The sequence below is a fragment of the Vulpes lagopus genome, chromosome 17 (assembly GCF_018345385.1).
Source record: "Vulpes lagopus strain Blue_001 chromosome 17, ASM1834538v1, whole genome shotgun sequence".
NCBI lineage: Eukaryota > Metazoa > Chordata > Mammalia > Carnivora > Canidae > Vulpes > Vulpes lagopus.
Genome location: NC_054840.1, coordinates 43,018,491 through 43,046,100, shown reverse-complemented (window position 1 = coordinate 43,046,100; position 27,610 = coordinate 43,018,491). Strand labels below are relative to the sequence as shown.

General features: G+C 46.7%; 1 protein-coding gene across 3 annotated transcripts; it reads right to left on the bottom strand.

Moving 5' to 3' along the window:
* On the bottom strand, positions 1 to 27,204 carry OTULINL (OTU deubiquitinase with linear linkage specificity like). 3 transcript variants are annotated; one of them, XM_041731682.1, is made up of 9 exons: positions 27,008 to 27,161; positions 26,378 to 26,583; positions 8,499 to 8,658; positions 8,378 to 8,409; positions 8,186 to 8,277; positions 7,277 to 7,426; positions 4,969 to 5,097; positions 3,793 to 4,062; positions 1 to 2,106 (listed from the first exon to the last, which is right to left on the bottom strand). In XM_041731682.1, exons 2-9 carry the CDS (start codon positions 26,400 to 26,402, stop codon positions 1,933 to 1,935), a joined length of 1,032 nt encoding a protein of 343 aa, XP_041587616.1. In that variant the 5' UTR covers positions 26,403 to 26,583; positions 27,008 to 27,161; the 3' UTR covers positions 1 to 1,932. The 3 variants fall into 3 exon arrangements, with proteins under 3 accessions (XP_041587616.1, XP_041587617.1, XP_041587615.1); XM_041731683.1 differs by lacking the exon at positions 27,008 to 27,161 and adding an exon at positions 25,754 to 25,933 and having other exon boundaries at positions 26,378 to 26,934; XM_041731681.1 differs by lacking the exon at positions 26,378 to 26,583 and having other exon boundaries at positions 27,008 to 27,204.
* Between the last annotated feature and the right edge of the window lie 406 nt (positions 27,205 to 27,610).

Sequence of the window (27,610 nt, the reverse complement as noted above, 5' to 3'; positions counted from 1 at the left end):
AGAAGGAGAGGGAGAAGCAGGCTCAGGGAACCCAATGTGGGACTCGATCCCAGGGTCCCAGGATCATGACCTGAGCTGAAAGCAGACGTATCACCACTTAACCACCACCCAGGTTCCCCTGGATGTTATTTTCATAGACCATAGTATTTAACATCCCTTAATTTATTTATACTGTAGTGGAAACAGTATGAAAATGGGAGAAAACATTAGCATCAAAAGTGTTAGTAAGTCACTCTTAGAACGGATTTGTACATTTGAAGTAGTATATCATTGGCCAAGATCCTTTAAAAGTTGTTTTGTATTTATTGAAACTCACAACAGACTAGCAAAGTACCTTCAAAATAAAGATTAACAAAATTAACTAGAAAAGTATTTCCAAAATAAAGATGACCAAAAATTATTAGCTTGAGTATATTAGTTGTCAATTGTTGCTCTTACACATTATCAGAAAATTTGTGACTTAAACAACACAAATATATTATCTTACAGTTCTGTAGGTGAGAGATCTGACATGGGTTCCACTGGGCTAAAATCAAGGTGTTGGCAGGGCCACGTTTCTTTCTGGAGGAGGCTCTAGGGAACATTCTTCTCTTGCCCCTTCTGGCTTTCAGAGGCAACCCCCATTCCTTAGGTCATGGCTCCTTCTTCCATCTTCAAAGCCAAATGTTGTATCTCTTTCTGTTCTGTATTTCACATTTCCTTTGACTCTGACATTCTTCCAATTCCCTCTTCCCAGGACCCTTGGGATTATACTGAGCCCACTTGAAGAACCCAAAATAACCTATTTCCAGGTCAGATTAGTACCTTAATTCCACCTGCACCCTTATTCTTCTTTGCCCAACATATTCACGGATTCGGAAGATTAGGACATTGACATGGTGGGGTATGGGGGCGGCATGATTCCACCTACCACACATTAAATACACATGTCAATACACATTAAATACACCACAGTTTGTTTGTTTATTTATTTATTTATTTATTTATTTATTTATTTATTTATTTGATAGTCACACACAGAGAGAGAGAGAGAGAGGCAGAGACACAGGCAGAGGGAGAAGCAGGCTCCATGCACCGGGAGCCCGACGTGGGATTCGATCCCGGGTCTCCAGGATCGCGCCTTGGCCAAAGGCAGGCGCCAAACCACTGCACCACCCAGGGATCCCACACCACAGTTTAATGCTTTGTAATAGTTCTATAACTGTCATCATTAAGTTACCTTAATCTACAGAATTAATCATTTTTATCCGTATAAAACAGAGTGGACTGGCCAGATGCAACAGTAACAAAAAAATGTAAAGCAATATAAAACAAATTGTACAACATTACAAAGTAGTGATTATGTGTATGTATTCATATATGTATCATTAAACTATACAATGTATACACATGTGCATATGCCTGTACACACACACACACACACACACACACACACGATTTTTACAGTTAATCAAGTGGTTCTAGAAAATCAATACACCATAATGATTCCCGGGAGGGTAATGCTTCTGAAACAATGCCATGCTTATGAAGATCCAAAATCAAAGATGAGGCTCCTAATGAGAATGTCAAGGTTAGAGACAAATTCTTTCCTGGTTAGTCCTTTTCCTCTTTTTCTCTCAAATTATTTCCTGTACATTGTTGTACTGCCCAAATTTACCATTCTTGTGCCCTTAAAGGCCTGCCGCGTGTGAAATGACCAGCCCATATGAACAAAGTAAAACCATCAACTGGCAAATATATCAGTGAGGCTGGTTTGGAGGAAATCACTGGAAAACACTGGAACACCTCTAGGTCCAGTGCACCTGCCATTCCAGAGAAGAAGGTCCTCATCCTTTCAATGGCCGCAACGCTAGCTTTAGTTTTCCAGCTGGACTTTACTTGAAAGTGTAACCACTGTCATTGGTGAGAGCTGGTGCCTAGCCCACACCAGACTTAAAAGACAGGAATGTGATAGTGGCGGTCATTTTCCGTCAGCAGGGAGATCTCTGGCCACTCCCTGGGCGCCAAGTCTGGGTAGCAGACCTCGAAGTCTCTGGAGTTAAACTTGAACAGCCTGAACACTTTTATCTTTATTTCAAGGGAGTGTCCAAGAATAAACATATCAATCTGGAGAAGAGATAAAAAGAAGTCAGAAACACACACTTCCAAATCCCTGGCCCCACCAGAGGAGGGAGTGTGTTCTGCAGCTTATGGAGCATGTGTTTATTTATAGACCTACACATGAACCACTGAGCGGCCACAATCAGGAACAAATGCTCACTATGTGAAAGGCAGGGTAAGGGAGAGGAACATCTTTGTAGACTAGCCTGAAAATATTACAAGAAAAAGCTGTTTGGAAAAACAAACAAACAACTAATAAAAAATAAAGGAGTGCTTGCAATAATAAAAATCACACTGCTTTCCAACTAGTTTTTTAATCAACTTTTATAAAAATTATTGTGCATTGCCAAAGAGAGCAAAGCAAAACAAAATCTCTTATCTATGGGGATAAAAAAAAGCATTATCTGGATCTGAAAAAATTTTTTTAAGATTTTATTCATTTATTTGAGAGAGAGAGAGCATGTGCACAAGCAGAGGGAGGAGCAGAGGGAGAAGCAGACTCCATGCTGAGCGCAGAGCCACACGGGGCTCAATTTCACAACCCTCAAATCATGACCTGAGCTGAAATCAAGAGTCAGATACACTGAGCCACCCAGGTGCCCCTGGTTTTAAAATTCTTCAATAATTTATTTTAATGATTTTATTTATTTATTCATGAGAAACACAGAGAAAGACAGAGACACAGGCAGAGGGAGAAGCAGGCTCCCCACAGGAGCCTGATGTAGGACTCGATCCCAGGACCCCGGGATCACGACCTGAGCCAAAGGGAGATGCTCGACTGCTGAGCCACCCAGGTGCACCTCAATAATTTTTAAATAAGAGTTCATTTATTGTTTTTAGTAATCTCTACACCCAATGTGTAGCTTGAACTCATGACCCAAAGGTCAAGATTGCACAGTCTTCCAATTGAGCCAGCCACACACCCCTAAAAATTTTCAATAATTTCATTTAGGGGTGCCTGGGTGCCTCAGTTGGTGAAGTGTCTGCCTTAGGCTCAGGTCATGATCCCGGGGTCCTGGGGTGGAGCCCCGCTGCTAAGCAGGGAGCCTACTTCTCTGTCTCCCTCTGCTGTTCCCCTGCTCCTGTTCTCTCGCTCTGTTAAATAAATAAATAAATAAATAATCTTTTAAAAAATACTTTCTATTTATCTGCAATAAGTAACCAAATGCTTTCCCAAACTTCATGTCATTTTCTAACTGGACTTTCTTTTGGTTAAACTCTGTTGCGGGAGAACCTGCCACCATCTAAGCAGCACAATAAAGGTTAGAAAGGGTTCCGGCACTGGTGCTCCCTGGTTGCGTGGCTGGAAGACATACAGCAAACAGCATGGAGCAGTGAAATCTATTCTTTTCCTCCTTTAATAAGGAGCAATAGTATCAACCTACTACCTTTAAAAAAAAAAAAAAAAGATTTATTTGACAGAGAGAGAGAATACAAGCAGGGGGAGTTGGCAGAGGGAGAAGCAGACTCCCCACTGGGCAGGAACCCGATGTGGGGCTCAATCTCAGGACCCTGGGATCATACCCTGAGTCAAAGGCAGATGCCTAACTGACCAAGCTACCCAGGCGCCCCCTCCCACTACCTTTTTGCAGTGGGTTTTATCATCACTGAAAGTAAACTCTAAGTGCCTGTGTTCAAGTACTGCCAGTATCGTCCTGAATCAAACACACAGGATTCTTCAGCCCCAATTACCTGCTCTAGTCCACATGTGTCGCCCACAGAATTCAGGTGGTTTATCATGAAGCTTAAAGGGTCAGAGGATGTTTCCCGGGAAAACAGGAGTTGAAAAAGACTGGGAATGACTTTGTTAGTCTTCATTTGTTCATAAACTTCAGTGACTTGATATAGCATGATAAACTTTAAAGCTTCATACAGTTTATATTCCAGAAGAGGATCAGAAAAAAGGATGTTGCACATATTTCCTCTCTTGTGATAATCTTTAATTCCATTAAATTCAGTCCACTAAAAATAGATATAAAAGTGAAATTTACAGGGTAAAGGTGAATTCCTACACCCATGGCACAATTCTTAAAGTACTTATAAAAATAAACCAAAGATTAATATAGGGGAACTTTTTAACTTTTCATTTTATATCTTTTTCACCTTGATTTTTTTAATTCACAAGTATATATTACCTTTACAATAACAAACTAGTTTAAATGAAATATTTTTTTCAAAAAAGCACCACCAAGTAGGTAAAATATCAAGCAAGTTAGTTTCCTAAGACAGCTTAACATAGTTTGGTTACACAGAAGATATTCCAGAGACAATAGTACTAACTAGTATTCTTTACCACTCACCGGGTGCCAAGCAGAGATTAAAGCACTCCACATGTATTAACTCACTGAATCCTCACATAACTGTGCAGAGGACATGCCATTCATATATCAGTTTTACAGATCAGGAAACTACAGCACAGAAATGTTATGGTATTTACCAGGGTGGATTTATTTCAACAATTCAAAATCTGTGTTGATTAAAAGGCAGGACAAATTTAGTTCAAATCACAGCAAATGTGCTGTGCCCAAGCTATTCATAGGTCACACTCTAGAAGTGCATTTCTGAGTGCCCTCTCTGGACCCTGCACCCCATCTTTCAGAGGGAAATAGGTGAATGACTGTTAAGCTTTCCTGGCCAGCCCACAAAGCCCTCCTTAATTCATAACCGGTCTAATCATCATGTACGACATTGCTCATTCATTATTTGGAAGGTGAAAAGAACAGGAAAGCCAATCGTAAGTTCCTAGAAGAGGTGCTCCTGGCCACATGTCTCCTTATGTGGCATCGAGTGACATGCCTACCAGAGAAGAGTCGCTATATCTGTGGTGTGTGCTTTCATTCCTAGTCTTTTCTTCTCCCAAATGCTCACCTGTGTTTTCAATAAATCCACGCATTTACGCAATTTTCCAAACACATTGGAACCTGTATACTTCTCAGGACCAAAACTGTATTGCTGGATCCAATTACAACCTTGTGAAAAGAGCAGTTTTTCAGGAAGCTTGAAAAGGAAGTAGATTCCAACCATGATTAGTACCTCAATATTTGTGACACACGATTTAGAACACGTCACAGGGCATGATTTTATCTCACTTAGCAGTCTCCATTTAAAAACACTATAACAACAGTTGAATAAAAATATATAATTCCTTCTTTCAGATCTGTGGATTAAGTAATTTGGGTTGTATTCTTAATTTACAGTTTTACAACTGGTAAAAACCCACATAAAGATTATGTCTATGGGGGATCCCTGGGTGGCGCACCGGTTTAGCGCCTGCCTTTGGCCCAGGGCGCAATCCTGGAGACCCGGGATCGAATCCCACATCGGGCTCCCAGTGCATGGAGCCTGCCTATGTCTCTGCCTCTCTCTCTCTCTCTCTCTCTGTGACTATCATAAATAAATAAAAATTAAAAAAAAAAAGATTATGTCTATGGAAACCATCTTTCTGCATAAAACCCTTCCCAAAATGCCTAGGTATATACCTTTAGAAATTATTTTTACCCAGACCATACTAGAATACCTTCGCATACCAGGGAGCATGTGGATTTTAGAATGAGGGGGTCCCAACCTCACTCTGTCACTCACTAGCTGAGAGACAGCTCAACCAGGGCAGATTATTTACCCTCTTAGCCTCATCCTCCACCATAAATCAAGAATAAGACTACCCACTTTACAGGACTCTTTTTGGGATTAAATAAGAGTACATAAGTACATATGTACATTTCAGAGTACATAGGACTCTGATCCAGTGAAGGGATCTAATTCATTTTCCTGCCCAGTTGAGCTTGGGGAGCGCAAAGACTTGGTCATATTCTCTATCCTCAGCAACTAGCAGCAGACCTAGCACACCATGCACAAGCACTTGCTAGATAAAATGAAGCTAATAAAAAAACAAATATAATTTAAAAAATGGTAAGGAAATAGAGCACATATAGCTACATATATATATATAGTTTATATTTCTTTGTTCCTCTATCCTTAAATGTACATCCTAGATTAAACATCCTACATTCAAAATAAAAATTCATGTTGTTCATCAAGAACATTCTACCTTAGGGGGAAAAAAAGAATATACTGCCTTACACTGTTAAAATGAAAAGAAAAAAAAAAAGAAGGCACAGACTGGGAGAACATATTGGCAAATAACATATCTGATAAATCATTGTACCCAGAATATATAAAGAACTTCCCGAGTTCAGTCAATAATAAAGTAAAAAGTAGAAATAATTTTTAAAAATGAATAGAAAACTTAAAAAATAAAAATTGACACAAGACTTGAACAGATACTTCTCTAAGAAGATAATATAGATGGCAAATAAGCACACGGACAGACAGTCATCCTTCCATACTAGGGAAATGCCACCTAAAAGCACAGTGATACCAATGTACATAGTGGCTAAAAAAAAAAATCCCAAATTAATCCTGGTTAGAATGTGGAACAACTGGAACTCTTACACATTCCTGGTGAAAATGCAAATTGGCAGAGCCACACTGGAAAATGGAACTTAGACCACATACCACATGACCCAAGAATCACTCCCAGGCATTTGTCCAAAAGGAAAAAATCCTGTATAGGAATATTTATAAGAGCTTTGTTCATAGTCGTCAAAAACTGGAAATAATCCAGATGTCCTTCAAGTGACGAATGGATAAACTGTGTCGTACTCATGTCAAGAATACCAGTCAACAATAAAAAGGAATGAACTACAAATTCACTGATCACAGATGAATGACAATGCATTTTGCTAAGTGAAAGAAGTCCGATTCAAAAGGCTCCCTGCTGGATAGTTCCAGTTAAAGGATATTCTGGAAAAGGCAAAACTACTACAGGGACAATCAATGGTAGCCCCAGGCAAGGGGTGAGAAGGGTTGATTATAAAGGAATAAGGGGGAATGTCTGGAGCCCTCTATGTGTTTGTTGAAACTGAATAATATGCATAGAGTAAAAAAGTGAATTTTAGTAGACCACCTTGCTTATGGACAACAGATGCCCTTCTTGAGAAAAGATGGCATTAAAAACCAACAAGACCAAGTATGATGGCCTCTCTGAGATGGACAGGGTATGGCCTTTGAAGTGTCCTTCAGTCTCAGGACACAGAGCTGCCCATGGAAGACCTGCCATGCGCACTGCAGTCCCTGTCAGTATGACATTCCTCCACGCTCCCGTGTGCAGATGTACCTTCACGATGTCCTTCTCTTTCATCCAGGATGGAAAGGAGAGGCCTTGGCTGAATATCTGAAACAGCACTGACCTCAGAGCAGCATAATTATCTCTCTTTACTTGCCGGACACATTTAATGTGATGCCGCCAAAACAGCTCCTCACAAGCCTGTCCGCACAAAAGAAAAAGTTGGTTTTCGACTCCTCTGGATAAGAGAATAAACAAAATGAATTCATCATATTGTCAGTGAGGCATTACTCCCAAATGAAGTGGGCAACAGAAATGAAAACAATTCTAAATTATGAATGTAGACCACATATCATTTTAAAGTGACTTTTGTGTGGACTAAGTCCACGTCCTGCTCTTTCTGTTGATAAACTCCTGGAAGCCCAGGGCCAGGAAATGTCATTCTGGGGAGATGATGGCTACAACTTGACCACAGTGGAAAACAAAAAAAACCCATATACATTAAGAACATGCTAAAAAGTACCTGAAACTTTCTTGCTGCTGACAAGGTTAGAGCACATTGCTGGGAATATTTACCAAGACTGGTCCAACGGGCAATTCAAAAAATCCTCAAAATCTTTTACAACCAGGTGCCTAATCCCTCCAAGGACAGAAGTCTCCCCTGCATGTGGAGATGGGCCATAGGCCTGGCAGGGGAAGCTGAAAAGAGTGCCACCCTCAGATTTCCTGAAATTACAGCCTAAATATTTCATGTCCTCATCCATGTCCTCAAAGGCTCTAGTTGACAGCCTGAAGCCACTGTGTGGCAGCTGCTTGGCTCTATCATTAGAGCCACAATTGTTTCTTGTGTAACATCTGGTGCTAGTTGATCTTTGGGCTTCATAAAGCAAAATGGAACGTTTGTTTCCTGACCTTACACACATATTCTGCATCGTCCATGACCTAGACCTACAGACACACCTTCCGCATCATCTTGGCACGTGGCGTCTCTCCTTTCCACTCTCTCACACAGTAACTCAGTAGGTCGACCTCCGCCTCCACGCTGAGGTTCCCTGGACCAAATCAAATATATAAGGTAGTTAATCTTCCCTTTCCTCACCTTTCTCAAACCCTCTCTGCACTTTAGAAATAGGAAAACATGAAAATATTTACTTTTGAATTTTCTCTGCAGATATCCAATCCACCTAAAAGATAAAGGGAACAACGGTATCAAAAATCTACTTTGAACAGCAAGGGCTTATTTGTTAAATGGGAAGATGATATGACTACCCACCATTTCAGCCAGTGCCCTAAATCATAGTGCATCCTCCTGAAGTAGCAGAGGGCAGGCACCAGAAATGAAGCTGCCAGCATCACTGACCCCTTTGCTATTCTCCACACGGTCCCTAAAGCTTGGCTGGTGACTAGCATCCAGGAGTAAACTTGGTCACTTCCTACAAAAAAAAATTAATAATTTTTTAAAAAAAGGCACATCACAATTACACAAGTCTGTTTTGTTTAAACGGGAAAAAATATATTGGCTAATTTTACCTGCAAAATGTCTACCATTTATTACATAAAGGTTTTTTGTTTTTTTTAATAAAGATTTTATCTATTTATTCATGAGAGACACCGAGAGAGAGGCAGAGACATAGGCAGAGGGAAAAGCAGGCTCCCCGCAGGGAGCCCAATGTGGGGACTTGATCTCAGGACTCCTGGATCATAACCTGAGCCGAAGGCAGGCGCTCAACCACTGAGCCACCCAGGTGTCCCGATTATATAAACAATTTTTAAAGCATTCAAAAATTCAACCTGAAAGGTAAAACAATACCTGGTTCTCCTATAATCAGTGTTCTACGTAGGAATATCTTTGTTCCACAGAATTTACAGAAATAACCATAAAGAATATCGATTTCAGAATCCTTCGAACCAAAACCTGCCTCTCCTACTGCCCTGGCTGCGTGACTGCAGGAAACCTAACTTCTCTAACTCCGAATTGTCTTGGCTGCACTATTGGGGAAAATACTGACTCACCGGGGCAAAATGGAATGAAATTATTTAAGAACCAACACAGTGTGTCTGTGCACTGTGCTGCATTACCTGTTGAATCCAAGAATGGTTCCAGGAATTCTGCTGGACACCAGGGGACCTCCGTGATACCATGACCATATGGTTCTGCCCACTTGTATATTCTTAAATCATTATGAAACATAACAGATGGCATCATCTTCACACATAATGTGTGACTCAAATGGTGGGCTGGACATCATTTTCAGGAAGTGGACCCCTTAGAACAGCAGTGAAGTGGGGACAGATGTGCGGCTTATGATATACGCTTCCATTCCTGATTTGACCAGACAGAATGAATGAGCCTGGAGAGGTCAACTGTGTACTTACAATATTTTACCATGTGCAGCTGATTCCCAATTGTATTATGCTTGAGCATGTACAATGCTGAAATATAAATGAGGAACACAACTTTTGAACAGTGGCCAAACCTCCCAGGTTCATTGTGAAATAGTTCCCTCCCTGGCACAAGGTTTAGTAAAATTCCAGTAATTAACTATAGTAAAAGTCTCAGCAATTCAGGATCTACAATTTTAGTTTGTTTTTTTTTTAAAGTGAGTTCCACACCTAATATGGCATTTGAACTCATGACCCTGAGATCACATGTTCGACCGACTGAGCCAGCCAGGTGCCCCAATTTTAGCATTTTTGATCATATAGATATTTGATATACATTTAAACTCTCACAAGGAAAGAATTTACCAGCAAATTAAGAAATAAAGTCACCAAAACAGAAATAAAGTTACTAGTAAATAAGAAGAGACATACTTAAACTACTTAAAAGGACATTTTCAAAAACAGGTACTAGAATAATTCATTAGCTGTTCATTATATATTTACTACTGCCTAGATATTTAGTGCAACTTTTTGAGTTGTTTTAAAATGTAAAGCTAAAAAAAAAAAAAAAAAAAAAATGTAAAGCTATACTGCCTTTACATCTGTAATTTAGATTTGTATTAGTTCAGAGTGATTTTCTGACTGTAAAAATTCTGACAGATGCAAATACTATTAGTAAAGCCTTAAACTCAGGAAGAACTAGAATTTTGTCTAGGTGATACATAACTTATTTTAATGTATTTATAAACATTTTCTAGAAAAGTAGAATATTATACATGATTTTACAGTTTATCTCTTCAAAGTAGACATCTTTTCACATCACTATATATAGATCTACATTTTTCTTTTTAAAGAATGCATAATATTTCTTTCTTTTTAATGATTTTATTTATTCATGAGAGACACACAGAGAGAGGCAGAGACACAGGCAGAGGGAGAAGCAGGCTCCCCACGGGGATCCCGATGCGGGACTTGATCCTGGGACACTGGGGGGTCATGCCCTGAGCTGGAGGCAGAGGCTCAACCACTGAGCCCACCAGGCGTCCCAAGAATGCATAGTATTTCAGCATAAAGACAGACCATCATATATGGTTTATTTTCCATTTTTCACTCTTACAAACATTGCCGAGACAGACATTATCCTCCAACGGTCCTTGTGGACTCACAGTAGCTTTTAGGATAATTTCAAGAAGAGAAGTCTCTGGGTCAAGGTGTGTGTACATTTTTAGTTTTGACAAGATATGGCCAAAGTGCCTTCCAAACCAAACCGTCAGTTAACACCCTCATCACATGTGTGAGTGCCTGCACTTCCCTCAACCCCAGTCCTGTCGTGATTTCACTCTGCTGTCTGCATTTCTGTAGGAACACATTCACATTGCTTCTTCTTCTAGGAAGAGCCTTCTAGAGCATCTGCCTCCCACTACTGGTGCTCATCTTTGTGCAGACTTGGAGGGCTTGAAGTCACTGAGGCGGGGTCTGGCTGCTGCCTCCTCCACAGGGCATGCTGCTCTCGTTTGTCACAGACTCTAACCAACCGCTGGCATCCTCTGAGTTACTGTCAGGGCCCTTGGGGCACTTGATTTGAGAGCCCCTAAACTGGAGCCTTCTCCTGAGTTTGAGCCTCTCTGGTAGCTGCCCAGGGCCTCCACGGGATCCAATACAGATTATAGCTCTTCTGACTCCTACACACACATACACACACACACACACCACACTTCCCTGGCCTCCTGCCCTCATCCTGAAACTACACCCCCCTCCAACCCAAGACAGCGAGATATAATCAACTTAACAAAAAAAACAAAAACAAAAACACGTGAGGGCTCAGTAAGCCTTTCCCATACAAACCTAGAATACAAGCTTGAGTTCCTGGCGTCCCTCTACCTAACTGGCACAGTTTTTGGTCAAGTGACTTAAACCAAGAAGGGCCAGGGAGCATAATCATGGGGGCTGGTGTGGGTGCCAGGGAGCAGGTGGGGCGGGAACCCTGAAGTCCCATGTGAGTGGCTGCAGCTTATAGGCAATACTGATGTGTTCATACAATGTATGACAATATTATGAGGGGCAGGGCTTCCTCATCTAAGGAGGGGAAGGGCAATGTTTTAGTAGGAGAATATATGGCTTCACAGGTAATTAAAATAGCTATAGTCTGAGTTTTGCTATATGCCAGAGCCATCTTATGTGCTTTGCAAGAATTCCCGCCCCATTCCTAAAGATGCTGCCCCCACCCTGTTCCCCTCCCAGCCCTGCTCATGCCCCAGGGGCTTCACCTCCCTAAGCTTCCATGTCAGCCTGGGGGTGGAAACAGGCGCAACAGGGCCTGGCCCCCAGGGAGTCCTGCATGCCGCTAGCCCTTGCTGTCCTTCCTGCAGCGTGAGGCGGGGGTGGAGCACCGTGGCCTCTGGAGCTGTTGGGAGCATCCGTGTAAATGCTTCGGAGGCATGCTGAGGGCCACAGGGCAGACTCCGAGTCCCCAGTCCATGCTCATCATTTGACTGTGATTACTCCAACCACCCTTATTTTGCAGATGAGGAAGCTGCAAGGGAGAGAGAAAGACTGAATACATAAGCCATAAAGCTGGGATTCAAAGGCAGGGCAGCGTGGCCATCCCTGGGCCATCCAGCCGCTGGATGACACATCACCATCCATCTTCAAAGTAGCTTTGCTATAGCAAGTGGAATTGAGACCCTCTAAAATGATCATGAAAAGCCACATCCTCCCGTCCCCCACGTGTGTCAGTCAGTAACTGGATTACAACTCCCAAGCCACAGCCATGGACAAGAGCACCGCAAATGAGGTGCCTCTCGAATACTGTTGCCATTACAACTTGGATGACCTCAAGAGGCAAATCTCACTTCCCCAAATACAGTGGAGGGGGAAAAGTTGCTCATGTCAGGCCCTTCACTAGGGTGCCCCCACCCAGCAGCCAGCAGGGAGAGTTCAGCAGGGATATCCCAACCCCCAGCCTCCCCTCCCCTGCTCCAGGGGACCTGGGCTTGGGCGATACTTACCCTGACAGCCTAGAAAGAGACCTACCCCCCCACCCCCACCCCAGGAATGGGTCGTTGAACATAGTCCAAAGAGGGCTGAGGGCTAGACACGAAACGCAGGAGGGGGCAGGTTCTGGCAATGAAGCATCTCTGGGAAGTGAGACCTCAAGGAGGGCAGAGAGCAGAGGCTCCGTCGCAATCATGGCTTTGGTCCTCTTTCACGGTCATCAAGAGACACAGAAGGAAATGTTGTTTTAGTACTTTTGGAATGGACCACTTGGGTGGTGGCTGAAAAGAGGCCACCGTGCCCTTTGGTCCTATTGGAAAGTGCACTAACTGGGTCTCCCGGGCCACCTGGGTCAGCAGGACCACGTGGGGGAGACCCAGCGCACACAGCCAGCCACGATACCCCAAGGAATGTCACCAGGGCCTCCCGCAGTCAACACAGCGGCTGTGGGACAACAAGGCCTCCCCTGCCACCACTCAGCCTACATGTGGCAGGTGAGACCACGTCTAGAACCAAAAACAAAACATAACAGAGAGCCACCTTTCTGTGGTAAAATTCTACTTAGAATTTTTCCATTCCCTAAAATGTACCAGAGCTGAAATAATTCAAATATTCAAACAGGAAACCAAAAAGAAAAAAAACCCTGAAAATAAAACCAAAAGACACTGAAGGGCCGGAAACTGATTTGATGGCAGTTCGGGGGGGGGGGGGGGGCTGGGGGGGTTGGGGGGAGTGGCGGGGGCTCCTGAGGGAAACTCTGCAGGGGCTCCCTGGCCCCCAAAACTCCTGGTGGTGTCCCCGGCCCAGACAGCCCATACTTTGCCACCTCCGCTCCTCCCAATCTGCTCATGGGACAGCGGCCCCGGCCCCTTCTCCCCACACAGAGCATCAGGCTGCTGACGCTCCTGAAGCCCATCGGGGTGAGCCAGGGGGCCAGGGCGGGGAGCTGGGCCTGGCCCCAGACCCGGAAAGGCGACTGAATCCAGATGTCCAAGAGCAGCAGGACGGAAGAAACACACACATTAACATCATCTTGTTAAAGAACTTTAAGACAAAAGATACGGATTTAATGTACTGACTACAACCGCTCTCCCCGCTACTTCAGCACCCTGGTCTGGCCCACTGGCAGGAGCTGGGACACTCCTCAACAGGCGGATTTGGAAGCCGAGGGGCGGGTGGGAAGGCCCCCGCACCGCACACTCCCCAGGACAAGAGGATCCAAGGCCAGCGGCGGCTGTGACAAAGTGAGGCACGCGGGCATTTCCCGGGTGTTGGTAAGCTTTTCATACTTTTCAGAGCTGAGTGCAGGAACACTGCCCCCTTTTGAAACCGTGAACGTGGCTTTCAGGTTTTCCTCATCAAGGGCAGGAAGTGCTGCAGGGAGGGAGGTGCCCAAATCTTACAGGGGGCACAGGAGAGCCTCTGGGAAGGCCTCCCTTGCACCCGCCGGGCCCTCCTCACTGATACTTCTTCCCCCACGCTGGCCTGACAGGCAGTGAACTGACAAGACAAATGCTCTGTCCTCAAAGAGCTCATGCTCCAGTGGAACGATGCCCTCCTGTCAGCAATGGCTGCTGGTTGGCTCGGGCATAGCCTGCACTCCCTGGGGTCAGCACACCCTGGCTTCGGGGGTCTCTCTGCAGGGACGCGGACTAACACAAGGCCCGGGGCGCCTGGGTGGCTCACTAGGTTAAGCATCTCCTCCAGCCCAGGGCATGATCCCGGGGTGCTGGGATCGAATCCCACATTGGGCTCCCTGCATGGAGGCTGCTGCTCCCTCTGCCTCTGTCTCTGCCTCTTCCTGTGTGTCTCTCATGAATAAATAAGTAAAATCTTAAAAAAATAAAAATAATAAAAAATAAATGAATAAAATCTTAAAAAACAAAAAAGTAAAACAGAAGGTCCTCTGAGCTGGATGCCCACGTAGCAGACAGACTTCCATCTCCCTGGAGGTCACCTCTCACAGGTCAGTTCTGAGAACCCAGAGGCTCAAGAACAAAGCAAAGTAATATACATTAGCCTAAACTAAACAAAACACTGGTATGCAACCAGAATGATAAACATGTAGAACAAATCCCGTGAGGCCAGCAAGGTTTCTAAGTCATGGGGAGCATCCAGGAGAGTACTAGAGAATTTTTAAAAGTCTGCACAGCAGTGTGAAGGACTGGATTTAAATGGCCTCGGTTCCTGAAAATTCATAGGTTAGCTGTGTGTTTTTATACCACTTATGGAGGAAATATTCTGGGAAAAAGTCCTTTTAACCAATCTTTGAACTGTAAGATTCAAAGTCTTTTGCATTTCAGTTCTCAATTAACAAATGACAGCCTTCCACTTAGTAAAGTACTATAAGCAAAAAGTGCAAGATCAGTATCCCTGAGGAAGAGAGCCACCAACCCAAGCCACCAAGGGTTTTTATCTTGAAAGTCATGACCAGTAAGACATCCAGCTGTAGCCCTGTTGTGCAACCCACTTGGGCTGCTAGCACAGCCCCACGGGACCCGGCATATGGTACGCAAGGCTCCTGTTCAATGGACTGTCCGGGAGGACAGCAGGAAACTGCTCCTTGCCAAATGCTGACAGGAGTGTGCATGTGTGCACACATGCGTGTACGTGTGTAATAACGTCATAGCTCAGAGGTTTTGTTTTGTTTTGTTTTTCCACTGGGGATAAGTTGAGGGGTGTAACTGCAACCCTTCACTTTAAAAGATAAGTTTAACTTTCTAATCGTGTGTAGGGGATTTTGAAACCTTCGAACTCTAAAAACACAACAGCTGCAGGTGGGATAGGGGTTGGAAGGTGTTCTCTGGGGAACCCCAGGACTCCAGACCACCTTATCCACCAACTTGGGAAATGAGCTCAACTGCCATATTCCAGCTGCAGGACCTCAGACAAGTCACTTAGCTTCAAGGATCCAAAACATCTCCCCACCTGAGAAGACCATCAGTGATAACAGAGGGTCAGAATGACATTAAACACAAGCCATGGATGGGTACCGCCGAGGCCTTCTACAAATGGGACGCGCCGCCTGAGCCTGTGCTACAACCTCCCCTCCACCTCTGGGGGTGGGGATGCCCTCCCATTGGTGGCAGACCATTTCCTTTTCTGGAACAGTTCTCTTTATTGACCAAAGTCTATCACTATTCTAGGAATATAGATTAAGCTCCTCCTGTGGGCTGGGCACTGGGCCAAGAGCTGATGATACAATTGTGAACACGAGACTGGCCTGTCCTCCTGGGTCTGGGGTGCCACCAAGACAAAGCTCCAAAGAAACACGGTTCCCCAGCAGAGGCAACATAGGTACCTGACCTAGCAGGGCCTGAGGCCTGAGGCGGAGTGGAGACCCCGGGCCGCACTGGGGGGTTCACAAGGAGGAACAAGGGTAGAGCAGCAGGGCCTTAAGATCCTGTTGGAGAAGCTGATATATGACATGAAGATCCAGGAAAGCTCCTGAGCAAGAGGCTGCTGTGGTCAGATCTGTAACCACAGCCGGGAAGGTTATCGCTTGGAGTCACAAGGAACACACCGCATTGCTCTTCTACATGACAACCTCAAGTCTTTCACAGAATCCCAGGAGGTTGTGGGGGAAGGACCTGGAGTTACCTTTGTTCTCCAGGGGCTGAGTTCAACAGTCCCGCACAGAGCGAAATACACCCCCAGGTGTTCCCTCTGCCCTCCACCCCCCCCAACTGGTGCTCCCTCTGCCCTCCACCCCCTCCTGCTGCTCCTTCTGCACTCCACCTCCACCTGGTGCTCCCTCTGCACTCCACCCACCCCCGCCCGGTGCTCCCTCTGCACTCCACCTTCTCCTGATGCTCCCTCTGCACTCCACCACCCCACCCGATGCTCCCTCTACACTCCACCCTCTCCTGGTGCTCCCTCTGCACTCCACTCCCTCTCGGTACTCCCTCTGCCTTCCACCCCCTCTCGGTGCTCCCTCTGCACTCCACCCCCCCCCCACCTGGTGCTCCCTCTGCACTCCACTCCCACCCAGTGCTCCCTCTGCAATCCAGCCAAGCTTCAGGTTAGTTAGACATACTCATGACTGTGTCCTCCCACTGGCCTGAAAAGACCTCTCAGGGGAAAGCTGAATCTTAATTCACTGTGTACCTGGTCATGTGATGGGCTGTCGCCTCACACTCTTCACGTCTGAAGTGAAGACGCTGGAGCCCAGAGAATGTGAGTAGAAGTCTGAACTTGAACGACATGTTCTAACTGAAGGTCAGTGCCCTCTGAATTAACCTCAAACCTGCCTTCCTGGAGCAATTCTCTTCCAAGAATTCAAAACAATCAACAAGCCTGGACATAAGGCAGGATCATTTGCACTGTGCCTGCTTCTGCTCTACGTTAAACATCCTCAACTAGTCCTCATACGACACAGTCTGGGGTGTGTGGTGGGGGTCTCTTCATCATCCAGGTCACTCCCCTCTGAACCCATTCCACACTTACAGTGAGGCCACAAGACAGAACACAACGTCCTGAGTGTGACCTACCCAGGAGACAACATAAAACTCTGACCATTCCTTCATTCTAGCTCAGGGGTGAGAAAGTTTTCTGTATAGGGTCAAAGAGTATTTAAGAGTAAAGCTTGCCAGGCATCTGGTCTCTGTCCCAAGTACTCAAATGAGCCCTGACAATTAGAGTAACTATTAGACAGTAAACAGCAGGGCTGTGTTCCAAGAAAACTTATTTACAAACACTGAAGTCCAAATTTCATATAAGTTTCACATGTTAGGAAATTGAATTTTTGGTTTTTTTCCAACCATTAAAAAATGTCAAAACCATTCCTAGGTCACAGGCCATCAAAAAACTGAGTGGCACCAGATTCGGTCCAGGGACAGTGCTTTGCCAAACCCTGTTCTAGATGATTCACTCAAAGGATACATATGCAGCCTAAGACTATATTAGTTAGTACTGTACAGCCCAGAAAGAAAAAGCCATCAGCTCACAATTAGGCTGCCATCAACTTAAAGCCCTTTAGACCTGTTGCTGGAGGAAGTCTCCCTAACCTCTGAAGGGAGAGACAGGGATGGGCACCTTCATCCCACCCTTCTCAGATTTCCAGCAGGAAGGCTTTCCTGGAGACTTAGCTCTGGCCCTGGGCCTAGCCCTCTCTCACTTGACTCCTCCCCGAGGGAAAATGCCTGGTCTGAGGGTAGGTTTGGGGAACCCCTTCAGGTTGGCCCCTCCTCCTTTGCTGGCAGAGAGGTGCCCTTGGGCCTGACCTTTAGGAGTGAGCTGAGCTCAGGGCATTGCTCAGCAACCCCATCTGGCCACACAAGTAGGACGTGTGGGTTTTATTATTGAGTTGACATTTTAAAAGTCTCTGACTATGGGGCGCCTGGGTGGTGCCGTCGGTTGAGTATCCAACTCTGGATTTCAGCTCCGGTCACCATCTCAGGATTGTGAGATGGAGCCCTGCATGGGGCTCTGTGCTGGGTGTAGTGTCTGCTGGAGATTCCCTCCCTCTCCCTCTGCCCCTCCTGCTCATGTTCTCTCTCGCTCTCTTTCTTTCAAATAAATAAATAAATAAAGTCTCTGACTCCTGTGGCTACCTTTCAGTTCATTCTGAACATGGGAAGGGAAGCAAGGGGTCACCATGCATTCAGGCTCTGTGCTTTCCACCTAGGAGTTGACTGAAGTCCCTGCTAACCTTCGTGTTCCTGGACCTGGTTCACTGCCTCAAACTGCCAGGGTTTGGTGGCACACTCTTAAGTCTTAGACCTTTAAAGATTAAGCCTGTCTTTAACCTCTAATGCAAATCACTTACAAAATGTGACTGAGAAAGAACAAAGAGTACACTCAGATGAACCGGTTCTTCATTTGCCCTGGGGTGATTTTTCCATTAATCAGACCCATTTGGGCTCTGTCGCTAATGGTTATCTTTCTAATTGGCTTCCCTTCCCCAAACCTTTTTCCACCCTGTAGCCAGTAATGTTTTTTGTTTGGTTGTTTTGGGGTTTTGTTGCTTTTTTGCATTCAATGGGTATGTCATCTCCTATTTAAAAATATTTCTGGCTTTTCTTATTATTATTTCTGGTTTTCTTACCTGTAGGAAAGACATGAATCCCAGCAGCCAGTGAAGTGAGCTGGAAAGGCCTCTAAACAAGGTGTGAGAGAGGTAATGGTACATCATTAACTGTCTCTCCATCCTAGCCAGAAGCCACAGGGAGCCGGTTCTTCTGGAACCAGGAACCAGACACATCATACAACCCACAAGCCCTAGGAACCAACTAACTGGGAAGTCGAGATGGGCCCACCCCTGATGGCACCAAGCGGAGCGTCCGTATCCTTCTGAGCCTTCCTCCTCTCTCCGTTCACCAACCCAAGCACCTTTCCGTGGTCTTTCAGGTCTCCCCAGGAAAAGAAACCAGTGGCATCAAAACAAACTCCTCAAACACTGCAGACACTATACTGGAGGTCTCATAGCCAGCAATATCACTACCACCCAGGGCTCTTAGAAATATAGATCCCCGGGCCATGGAAGCAGCATCTGTGTTCTGCAAGATCCCCAGCGATCCGCTCGCATGCCCACGCCTGAGGGCCACCAGGATGGAGCCCTTGCCCTGGGTCCACCTGCACATTTTCTGATTTCCTGGGCTGGGGTTCCATCTTTTGTTAAGTTCCCAGGTGACTGCAATGTACTGGCAGCACTGAGAAATGCCACCATGGAGTACGGGCTTCCTCGATCCTGGGCTGTTGTGCTATCTCAAATAATATACTATCACATGCCCAATGAATTTTCTAAAATTCCTCTTAGAACAAATCATGCCAGGCAGTCTCACTGGTCATGCGATCCAACCACAAAGAGTGTGGCCGTTGTTTGTACCAACAGGAGGGGCGACTTTGACTAGCCAGTTGTGGCTGAAGAGGGATTTGGCTGAAATTAATATTTAAGGAACCCAAGTATTCCTGCAGCCTCCAGCAAGGGTGACCAATAAATCCTGGCCTGCCTGGGACTCTCGCAGTTTTAGCACTCAAAGTTCCATGTCCCAGGACAATCTCGTGTCAGGCAAGTCAATGGCGGTCACCCTCCTTGCAGGGCCCCATGAGGCCTGACGCTGATTCTTTCCCCTTCTCTCCCAGCTGCCTCTTGCTCAAGAGGGCTGGCCGGCAGTTCCTCCCTGAGCACTGCTCCTGCCTCCTGCCTCCCTTCGCCTGTGCTCTTTCTTCTGCCTGCAACACCCTCCACCCTACTCATTCTCCAGCTGTCAGCTCCTATGTCACTTCCTGGGGCAAAGCCTCTGACCCATTCCCACCCCAGGGCTTGCTCAAGCCCCTGTTACTCGTTACTCCCTCAGTACACAGAGTCCCTTCCCCTTGAGGCACTTAGCTCGGTTTACACAACTGTGCCTGTGTTTGATCAGGGTCTGTCTGCCTCCCTATTTAGGTAAACGTCTTAAGGACTGGGATTGTGTCTGTTTTCTCTCTGCTTTCTTAGTGCCTAGGCACGGGATAGATGGTTAATAAATATTTGTTGAAGAAGTAAAATGAATCCATGTAATCAGGATCCAATCCATGGGGTTCCATGGCAGACACTGGCAGCTTCCCTCATATCCGTTCTCTCTCATTCCATAGAAATGGACTCCTGACTTGTAGCTGGATACATGGCTAACTTGAATAAAGGCTATGTTCTATCCCCCCAGGTCCTGGGTGTCGCTGTGTGAGTGAATTCTAAGAAGCATTATATACAATCTCCAGAAGTTCTGTTAAGAGAGATGTATTCCCTGTCCTTCTTCCTCCCTCCTAGCTAGAATGTAAGTGTGGCAACTGATGTTTGACAGACAGACTGGACCATAAAGGAGCTACTCATGGAAGCCATACACAGTGGAGATGAAGTGGGAAGAGTCCATCCCAGCCCCAGAGAGCCACCTCTGAGCTCTGATAATGAGGGAAATAAACTTGATTCACTTATTTGGGGTTGCTCTGTTATTCCATCATACATAATCTTAACAGCCTCTATCCTGGTGCTCCCTTCTAACTTGGGATATGTATGTCAGAGACAGGGAGCAGACCAGTGTTTTCTCTTCCCTTACACTCATGTAAATACAAAGGAGGAAATGAGAATGCGAAGTGGTCGCCCTAGTGGGATGGCTTCAAGGTAGAGAAATGTGCCAGCACCAGGGAATCAGGAACCCACAGTCTGGTCCTAGAGAGCTGAGCGACTCTGTACCTCAGCTTCCTATGAACAAACATAAGGAGACCAGGCCCCTTTATCCACCAAAGGCCTCTTTATGTTAATTTGTTTCAGAGTTGTGTTGGAGGGGGAGTCACACTGAGGCACAAGGCACAGGATTTTAAGTAGTTGTGAAACAACTGAAGTTCAACTACACTTAAAACATTACCCAAAACTTGCACCACAGGAAAGATGCTCTGAACACATACAGAAGTTACATGAGACCATCATGAATGCCAGCAACTACTCCAATCCTCCAAAGTAAGTACATGCCTGAGTCTACAGATCTATCCCAGCAGGGCTTTCCTGGAGGAGACCAGTTTCTAAAATCAGCAAGAATTTTTTTTTTTTTTTTTTTTTTTTTAATTTAGGAGGAGCCTGGGAAGGAGGGAGAAGGAGAATTGTAACTTTGGAGTTTACAGGCTCCACATTTTAAACAAATCAATCGATGAGGCATAAATAGGAGAATACATTGGAATATTAAAACATGAAGAACAAGATAGCACCAGTCACCAAGCACTGGCTGTACAAGTCCCATATCATAACAGTCATTGAGCTTAACAAAAGTGAATTTAGTACATATTTAAAAACCAAAGACACTGTGGATAAAATTGATCTCATAAACTCTCTTTTGGTTCAAATGATTTTTCTCTCTACTTCAGATTGCAGGGGAAGGAATTGATCTGCCCAAGTCTTAATACCAATTCAGGCGCTAAACCGAGGGACCCAGCGTTTATAATTCCACTGGCTACAACTGCTTTTCAAGGTAAGTGGACAACTTCATCCTTAGCTACAAACTGAACTCCAAGTTCATTTTTAAAATGCCAAGTAACATGCCAAAGAGCTGAACCATCTGCTGGCATCAGTACCATCCTGCCCTTTATATCTAGATGGTGAGTGATTCTATGCAGCCAATGCCAGACGCCAGTGCTGGCTTCCCACCTCTTCCATTTCCCTTTCCTGTCAGCTGACCTGCTTCCTCCAAGGCATTTCAATCTGTCCTAATGACCTGGGACACATGACTTGGAGACACAAAGCCCTCAGTTTTCCTGTCACTGTAGACCTCGCGGGAAAGGTGAGGTCTTCCCGTCACAAGTCCACAAATATGCCCACGATGTACCACGCAAGAAGGAATTTATTCACTTCTCCTGAATTTGGGGGACTGAAGGCTCTGGCAACTCTCTGCCCTGGGAGAGACACAAGCTGTTCAAAGACCACTACCTGAAGAGCTCCCACCCCGAGCAACCCCGCCCACCCCAATCCATGAGGCCTGCACCCCCTGCGGCTGGCTATCCCCAGCCTCGAGAGAGCAGGGAGCTGGACTGGACGGGAACACGAGAGGCCAGTATGCCTCTCTTTCTCTCTCTCTCTCTCTTTTATAAAAGGCTTTTATTTATTTATTTGAGAGAAAGAATGAGAGGAGAAAGCACAAGCAATGGAGTAGGGGTGAGGAAGAGAGACAAGCAGACTCCCCACTGAGCAGGGAGCCCAATGCAGGGGGGTGGGGGCTTGATCCCAGCACCCCAGGGTCACGACCTGAGCCAAAAGCAGAGGCTCAACCACTGAGCCACCCAGGCGCCCCTGCTTCTCTTTTTTCCATGGTTAACCCTTGATGTTGAATGAGATCCCACTTCTCTAAATTGAAGGGGAGGGAGTCTCATGAGAAACTAACTTCCAACTGCATTACTTTTCCCTCTGCTAGAAGACTAACCCTAATGTTCATAAAAGCCAATTACAGAGCAAGCAGAGAGAGAGCTAATACAGTATTTTAAATCACTATATAGCTACCATCCAACAATCCCACAGACTCAAAGTCATTGATACATGGTTGAATCAACAACAAAACCTATGAAATTCTTAATTCAGAGATTCATGGCATGGCATTTTATGTGCGAGAGTTTCTGAGATTTTTGTTTATTACTTGAGAATCCCAGCAATGGAACTAACAGACAATAGTCCTTAGTCTCCTGGAAATGCACATAAGCATTTTATCATCCTCTTATTTTAAACATGATGCCACCTGCCTCTTCTGGCTCCAATTAAATGAGAAAGTCATAAAATGGGGTATGACCAGAACAAAAGATTACTGGCAAAACCAGTGCATAAACAAAGTTTTCTCTGTTGATTCACTGTGAAATAACATTTACTTGTCTTCCACTAAGTTAATTACAAATCAATAAATGTGTATGAAACCTCCATTCTGAGAGCAGGTTTTTTTTAGATAACTGAACATTTACCAGGGGATTCCAGTGGACAAGAGGCAAAGGTCAAATACTCAGGTGCTATCACTCACTCACTCCTCTCCAGAAGACACAGGGGCTTTCATAGCTACAAAAAAGCAACCACGTATATTGGAAATTTTGGCTCAATCCTGATGATTTTTTCATAATCTCACTTCTTCTGTACCCCAGACCTGTGAGTTATGTGGAGCGACACTAGGGTATTAAAATGATAACCCAACTTTAACTGAGAAGAGCTGAAACGGAGGGAGGGAACCAGGAGACTAGAGTGCTCTCAATTATAACCCTGAACCGTGTTTCAGGAGACAAAAGAGGTGGATGGTGAAGAGTCAGTTTTAGGTGGAGCCATGCTGCAGAGTTTGAATCCTGGCCACCACTTACTGGCTTGAAACTTTGAGCAAAATCCATAACCACTCGGAGCATCAGAGTGGTGGTTGTAAAGATGACATAAGACTCTCCATGGGCAGTCTCCGCGGCCAACACCACGAGAAGAACCCAAATGCCCACTGTTTCCATGGCAAGGACAACAGTGGTGCTACAGGCCCAGGAGACAGCACCCGCCCGCTCCAGGAAGCCAGGTGAAAGGTCATTTTCGAGTTCATAACTATGTCAATCAAGGATTTCTACTTGGCCAAAGCACCTGGTACCAACATTTACATTTCATTTGGCATCGAATCTATCTCACAGAAACGTAAAAGTATCAAAGTGGGCCAAACAGGCTGGCAAAAAATACCAGCTATGGACCACTTGGTTTTAAACATTGTGTTGTGCTTTAATTGGAGCGTTTGGGTTTTGCTTGTTTATGTTCCTAAGCTCTCAAACTAACTTTTAAAGCTGGAAAATAGGGATCCCTGGGTGGCGCAGCGGTTTGGTGCCTGCCTTTGGCCCAGGGCGCGATCCTGGAGACCCGGGATCGAATCCCACGTCGGGCTCCCGGTGCATGGAGCCTGCTTCTCCCTCTGCCTGTGTCTCTGTCTCTCTCTCTCTCTCTCTCTGTGACTAGCATAAATTAAAAAAAAAAAAAAATTTTTTTTTAAAATAAAAATAAAAAAATAAAGCTGGAAAATACTTCTCTTTAAGGTTACAACCAACACACAAAGAACCTCAGCTACTCACTCCTGTCCTCTTTGGGATGCATTGACCACTGCCAGCACCCCTCTCACCCACTGATCAGTTCCTTGAGGGCAGAGTCTCTGAAGGCACTGGTTCTAGAATGAGATCACAACTCATAGCACCCCTTTGCAGTCTGTGTTGAGGAGGAAATGTATGAGTCCCCACAATCCCCATCACTTTTCTTGCCATGGACCAGCTGCCTGGTTCTTAGCTGTCCTTGCCCACTCTCCCTTTAAACACAGAAGTGCTCACCAGGTAAACTCACCTGTCTACCCATACCAAGCGTGGTACCTAGGATTGCCAAAGGGAATGGGGCAAAGACTGCATTGGGTGGACCAGAAACATCTGCTTTGTACATAAAGTCACCCTTGAACAGCTTTGGAATAATGTATTCCATAATATTGAGGAACACATCTTTTAATTAGTAAAAAAGTCTACACGGAAAGTGGGAAATCTTGTACAAGTTGTATGTGACTTGTTATCAACAAAATAGAGATAAAAATAACAATGAACTCATGATGAGTGCTTACTGTGGGCCAGGTATAGTTCTAAGCCCTTTCTATGGAATAGACAACAGAAAATTTAAAAAATACCAGCCACGGCAACCCTGGTGGCGCAGCAGTTTGATGCCGCCTGCAGCCTGGGGTGTGATCCTGGAGACCTGGGATTGAGTCCCACATCGGGCTCCCTGCATGGAGCCTGCTTCTCTCTCTGCCTGTGTCTCTGCCTCTCTCTCTGTGCCTATGAATAAATAAATAAAATCTTTAAAAATAATAAAAAAATAAAAATAAAAAATACTGGCCATTACCATTATTTCTAAACTTTCTGTTTAGCATTAGGCTCTTTTCCAAACCAAACTTTACTCAGACCAGAGGAATCCCTGGGTGGCTCAGCAGTTTAGCGCCTGCCTTCAGCACAGGGCATGATCCTGGAGTCCCAGGATCAAGTCCCACATCGGGCTCCCTGCATGGAGCCTGCTTCTCCCTCTGTCTCTGTCTCTCTCATGAATGAATAAAAAAAAACAAAAAAAAAAAACAACTTTACTCAGAACAGTATGTAAAACAAGGAAGGCAAGGGGGTAAAAAAAAAAAAAAAAAAAAAGCAAAAGCAGAGATGCTTTATATGTAGCAGGAGGGAGGGGATGTGGCTGATGGGTCCCCCAGTCCACACTGGGCATTCCTGCCACCCCAGGCTAGCCCCTAGGGATAGCTACCCTGGCATCCTGGAGTTCCCCATGGCATGGCTACAAACTTGCAGTCTTTTTGGTGAAGAAGCACAGCAGTCTGAACTAATCATAACAGTTAATGACTTGGAGGCTTGGTCAGAGGCAAAACAGACCAGGAAAAATATGGGGCACACATGCCCTCCTCAAATGCCCGACTGCCAAAGGTATGTTGGGGATTTTGAGCTGCTCCTCTGGTGGGTGAGTCTTCCCGCTTCCTCTTTCTTCCCCAGTCTTGGGGCCTTGGGGCGTTGCACCAAAGATCCTGGGTGCCACTTCCCTAATATTGCAATTCTGGCAGTCTTTCCCCTAATACTGTGCACAGATGTTTAGGTCATGATTCTCAATATCCAAACACTTAAAAAGAGTAGAAATGGCTACCAGAAAATTCTTTCCATCCCTACCTGTTCCGTGGGCTGCTGTCCATTTGGTTTTTATTGTCAAGTGTGACTTGTTAGCACTTGCTATTTCCTCAGAAGTGAATCTTGCTTAGTCTCTCTTATCAAAAGAGGCATGGGTAAAAATAATTTGCTCCCACCCTAGTTTTGGCAAATGCTTTAAAACCTTTTCCCCGGAAACACTACCTGTAAAGAAGGGAAACTATGCTAAGTCCTCAGAGGTTACAGGTTATGTTTTGGAGAAAAAAACAAAACAAAAACCAAAGTTTTCCATAACGTGATCCTTGAATCACATGTTTCCACTGCTGCACACCAAGTGTGGTCCCCATAGGCTGGAGCTGAGGAAAGAATGGTCTCTGGGCTCACCCGTGTTGGCACACTTTGCCTTAATGCATTGGAAAGAAAAATTCCTGGCCATTACGTTAAGCCCAGAGTAGGCACCCTTCTGCCTCCCAACCACTCTCTGCTGCTGAGCCCCACCTCCACCTCCAGGTGGCTTTCCCTCCCCAAATAAGGCCAGGAGAGGAAAGAAAATCACATCATAGAAAGTTCAAATGAATACACCCAGAGGAAATATTTAGCTAAGCCTATCATAATTCAAGGTGCAGAAAGGTCGAAAAATGAGTTCACCTTCCCAAGTTTTGAGGTCGATCATAGCATTCGAGGCTGGGGGGGCCGTACGGATCAGATCTCCCACGGTCCCTGTCCACGAGGCCCGTGGCCGTGGCTTCTAGGCGCACAGCGCTGGGCAGGATGAGGTCTAGCCCCCGCGTCCTGACTCCCAGGGCCGCCCAGTCTCCACCACGCCCAGCAGCGCAGGTGTGGATCGGAAGCTCCTGCTGGGGCCGAGAACCCCGGTCAACAAGCAGCCCGGGCACCTGCGACTTCCCATCAACGCCGCAGGACCCTGAGCCCCACCCGCAGGACGCTGGGACGGCCCGACACCGAGCAGCCGCGGCGTTCCCGGCCCGGAAGCGGCGGCTGCGCCCCCCTCGGCGCCCTCGAGCGCCGCCTGCGCCGCCGCTCCGCCCCCTGCCGACCCGCCGGCCCGCAAGTCCCGCCCGCGGCGACGCGGAGGGCCACGTCCCCACCGGCGCCCCGGCCCGAGCCGTTCGGCCCGACGGCACAGCTCCCGTTCGGCTGCGTGCGGCCCCGCCCTCGGCCGCGGCCCCAACCCGCACACCCCAAGCCGCGGGCCGCGCCGACCGCCGGGCGGAGGACAGCGCGCCCCGCCCGCCCCGCCGCCGGCCCGGGGCCCACCTCGCGCCCGCGCCCCCGCCCGCGCCCGCGCCCGCGCCCGCGGGGGGCTTCTCCGCGCCGCCATGCAGGCCGCGCGCTGCGGACGGGCGCGGAGCTTCCCGCGTCGGTCAGTCGGACACCGCGGCCGCCCGCCGGCGCCAGGAACCGCTTCCCCACGGCTGGGAGGCTCGGGAGGCGGGGAGCACACGCCACGGACCGCGCGCCCGCCCCGGAGACCGCCGACTGACGCGCCGGGCAGCCAATGGGAGGCCGCGGCGGGGAGGGGCGTGGCCGGGGTGGGCGGGGCCTCGCGGGGCGGGCCCGGGTGGGCGGGGTCTCGAGGGGCGGGCCCGGGTGGGCGGGGCCTCGAGGGGCGGGCCCGGGTGGGCGGGGCCTCGAGGGGCGGGCCCGGGTGGGCGGGGCCTCGCGGGGCGGGCCCGGGTGGGCGGGGCCTCGCGGGGCGCGGTCGGGGTCCGCAGGCTTCCGCGCGCTCTGCGGGGCGGGGGGAGGGCTGCTGGGCTCCACGCCCGCTGCTCGGGGGACCGGCTGGGACTGCCCCCGACGCTGCCCGTCAGCTCCCTGGCACTCCACGTCGGAAGTCCATGGAGTGGGAAGCAATAAACC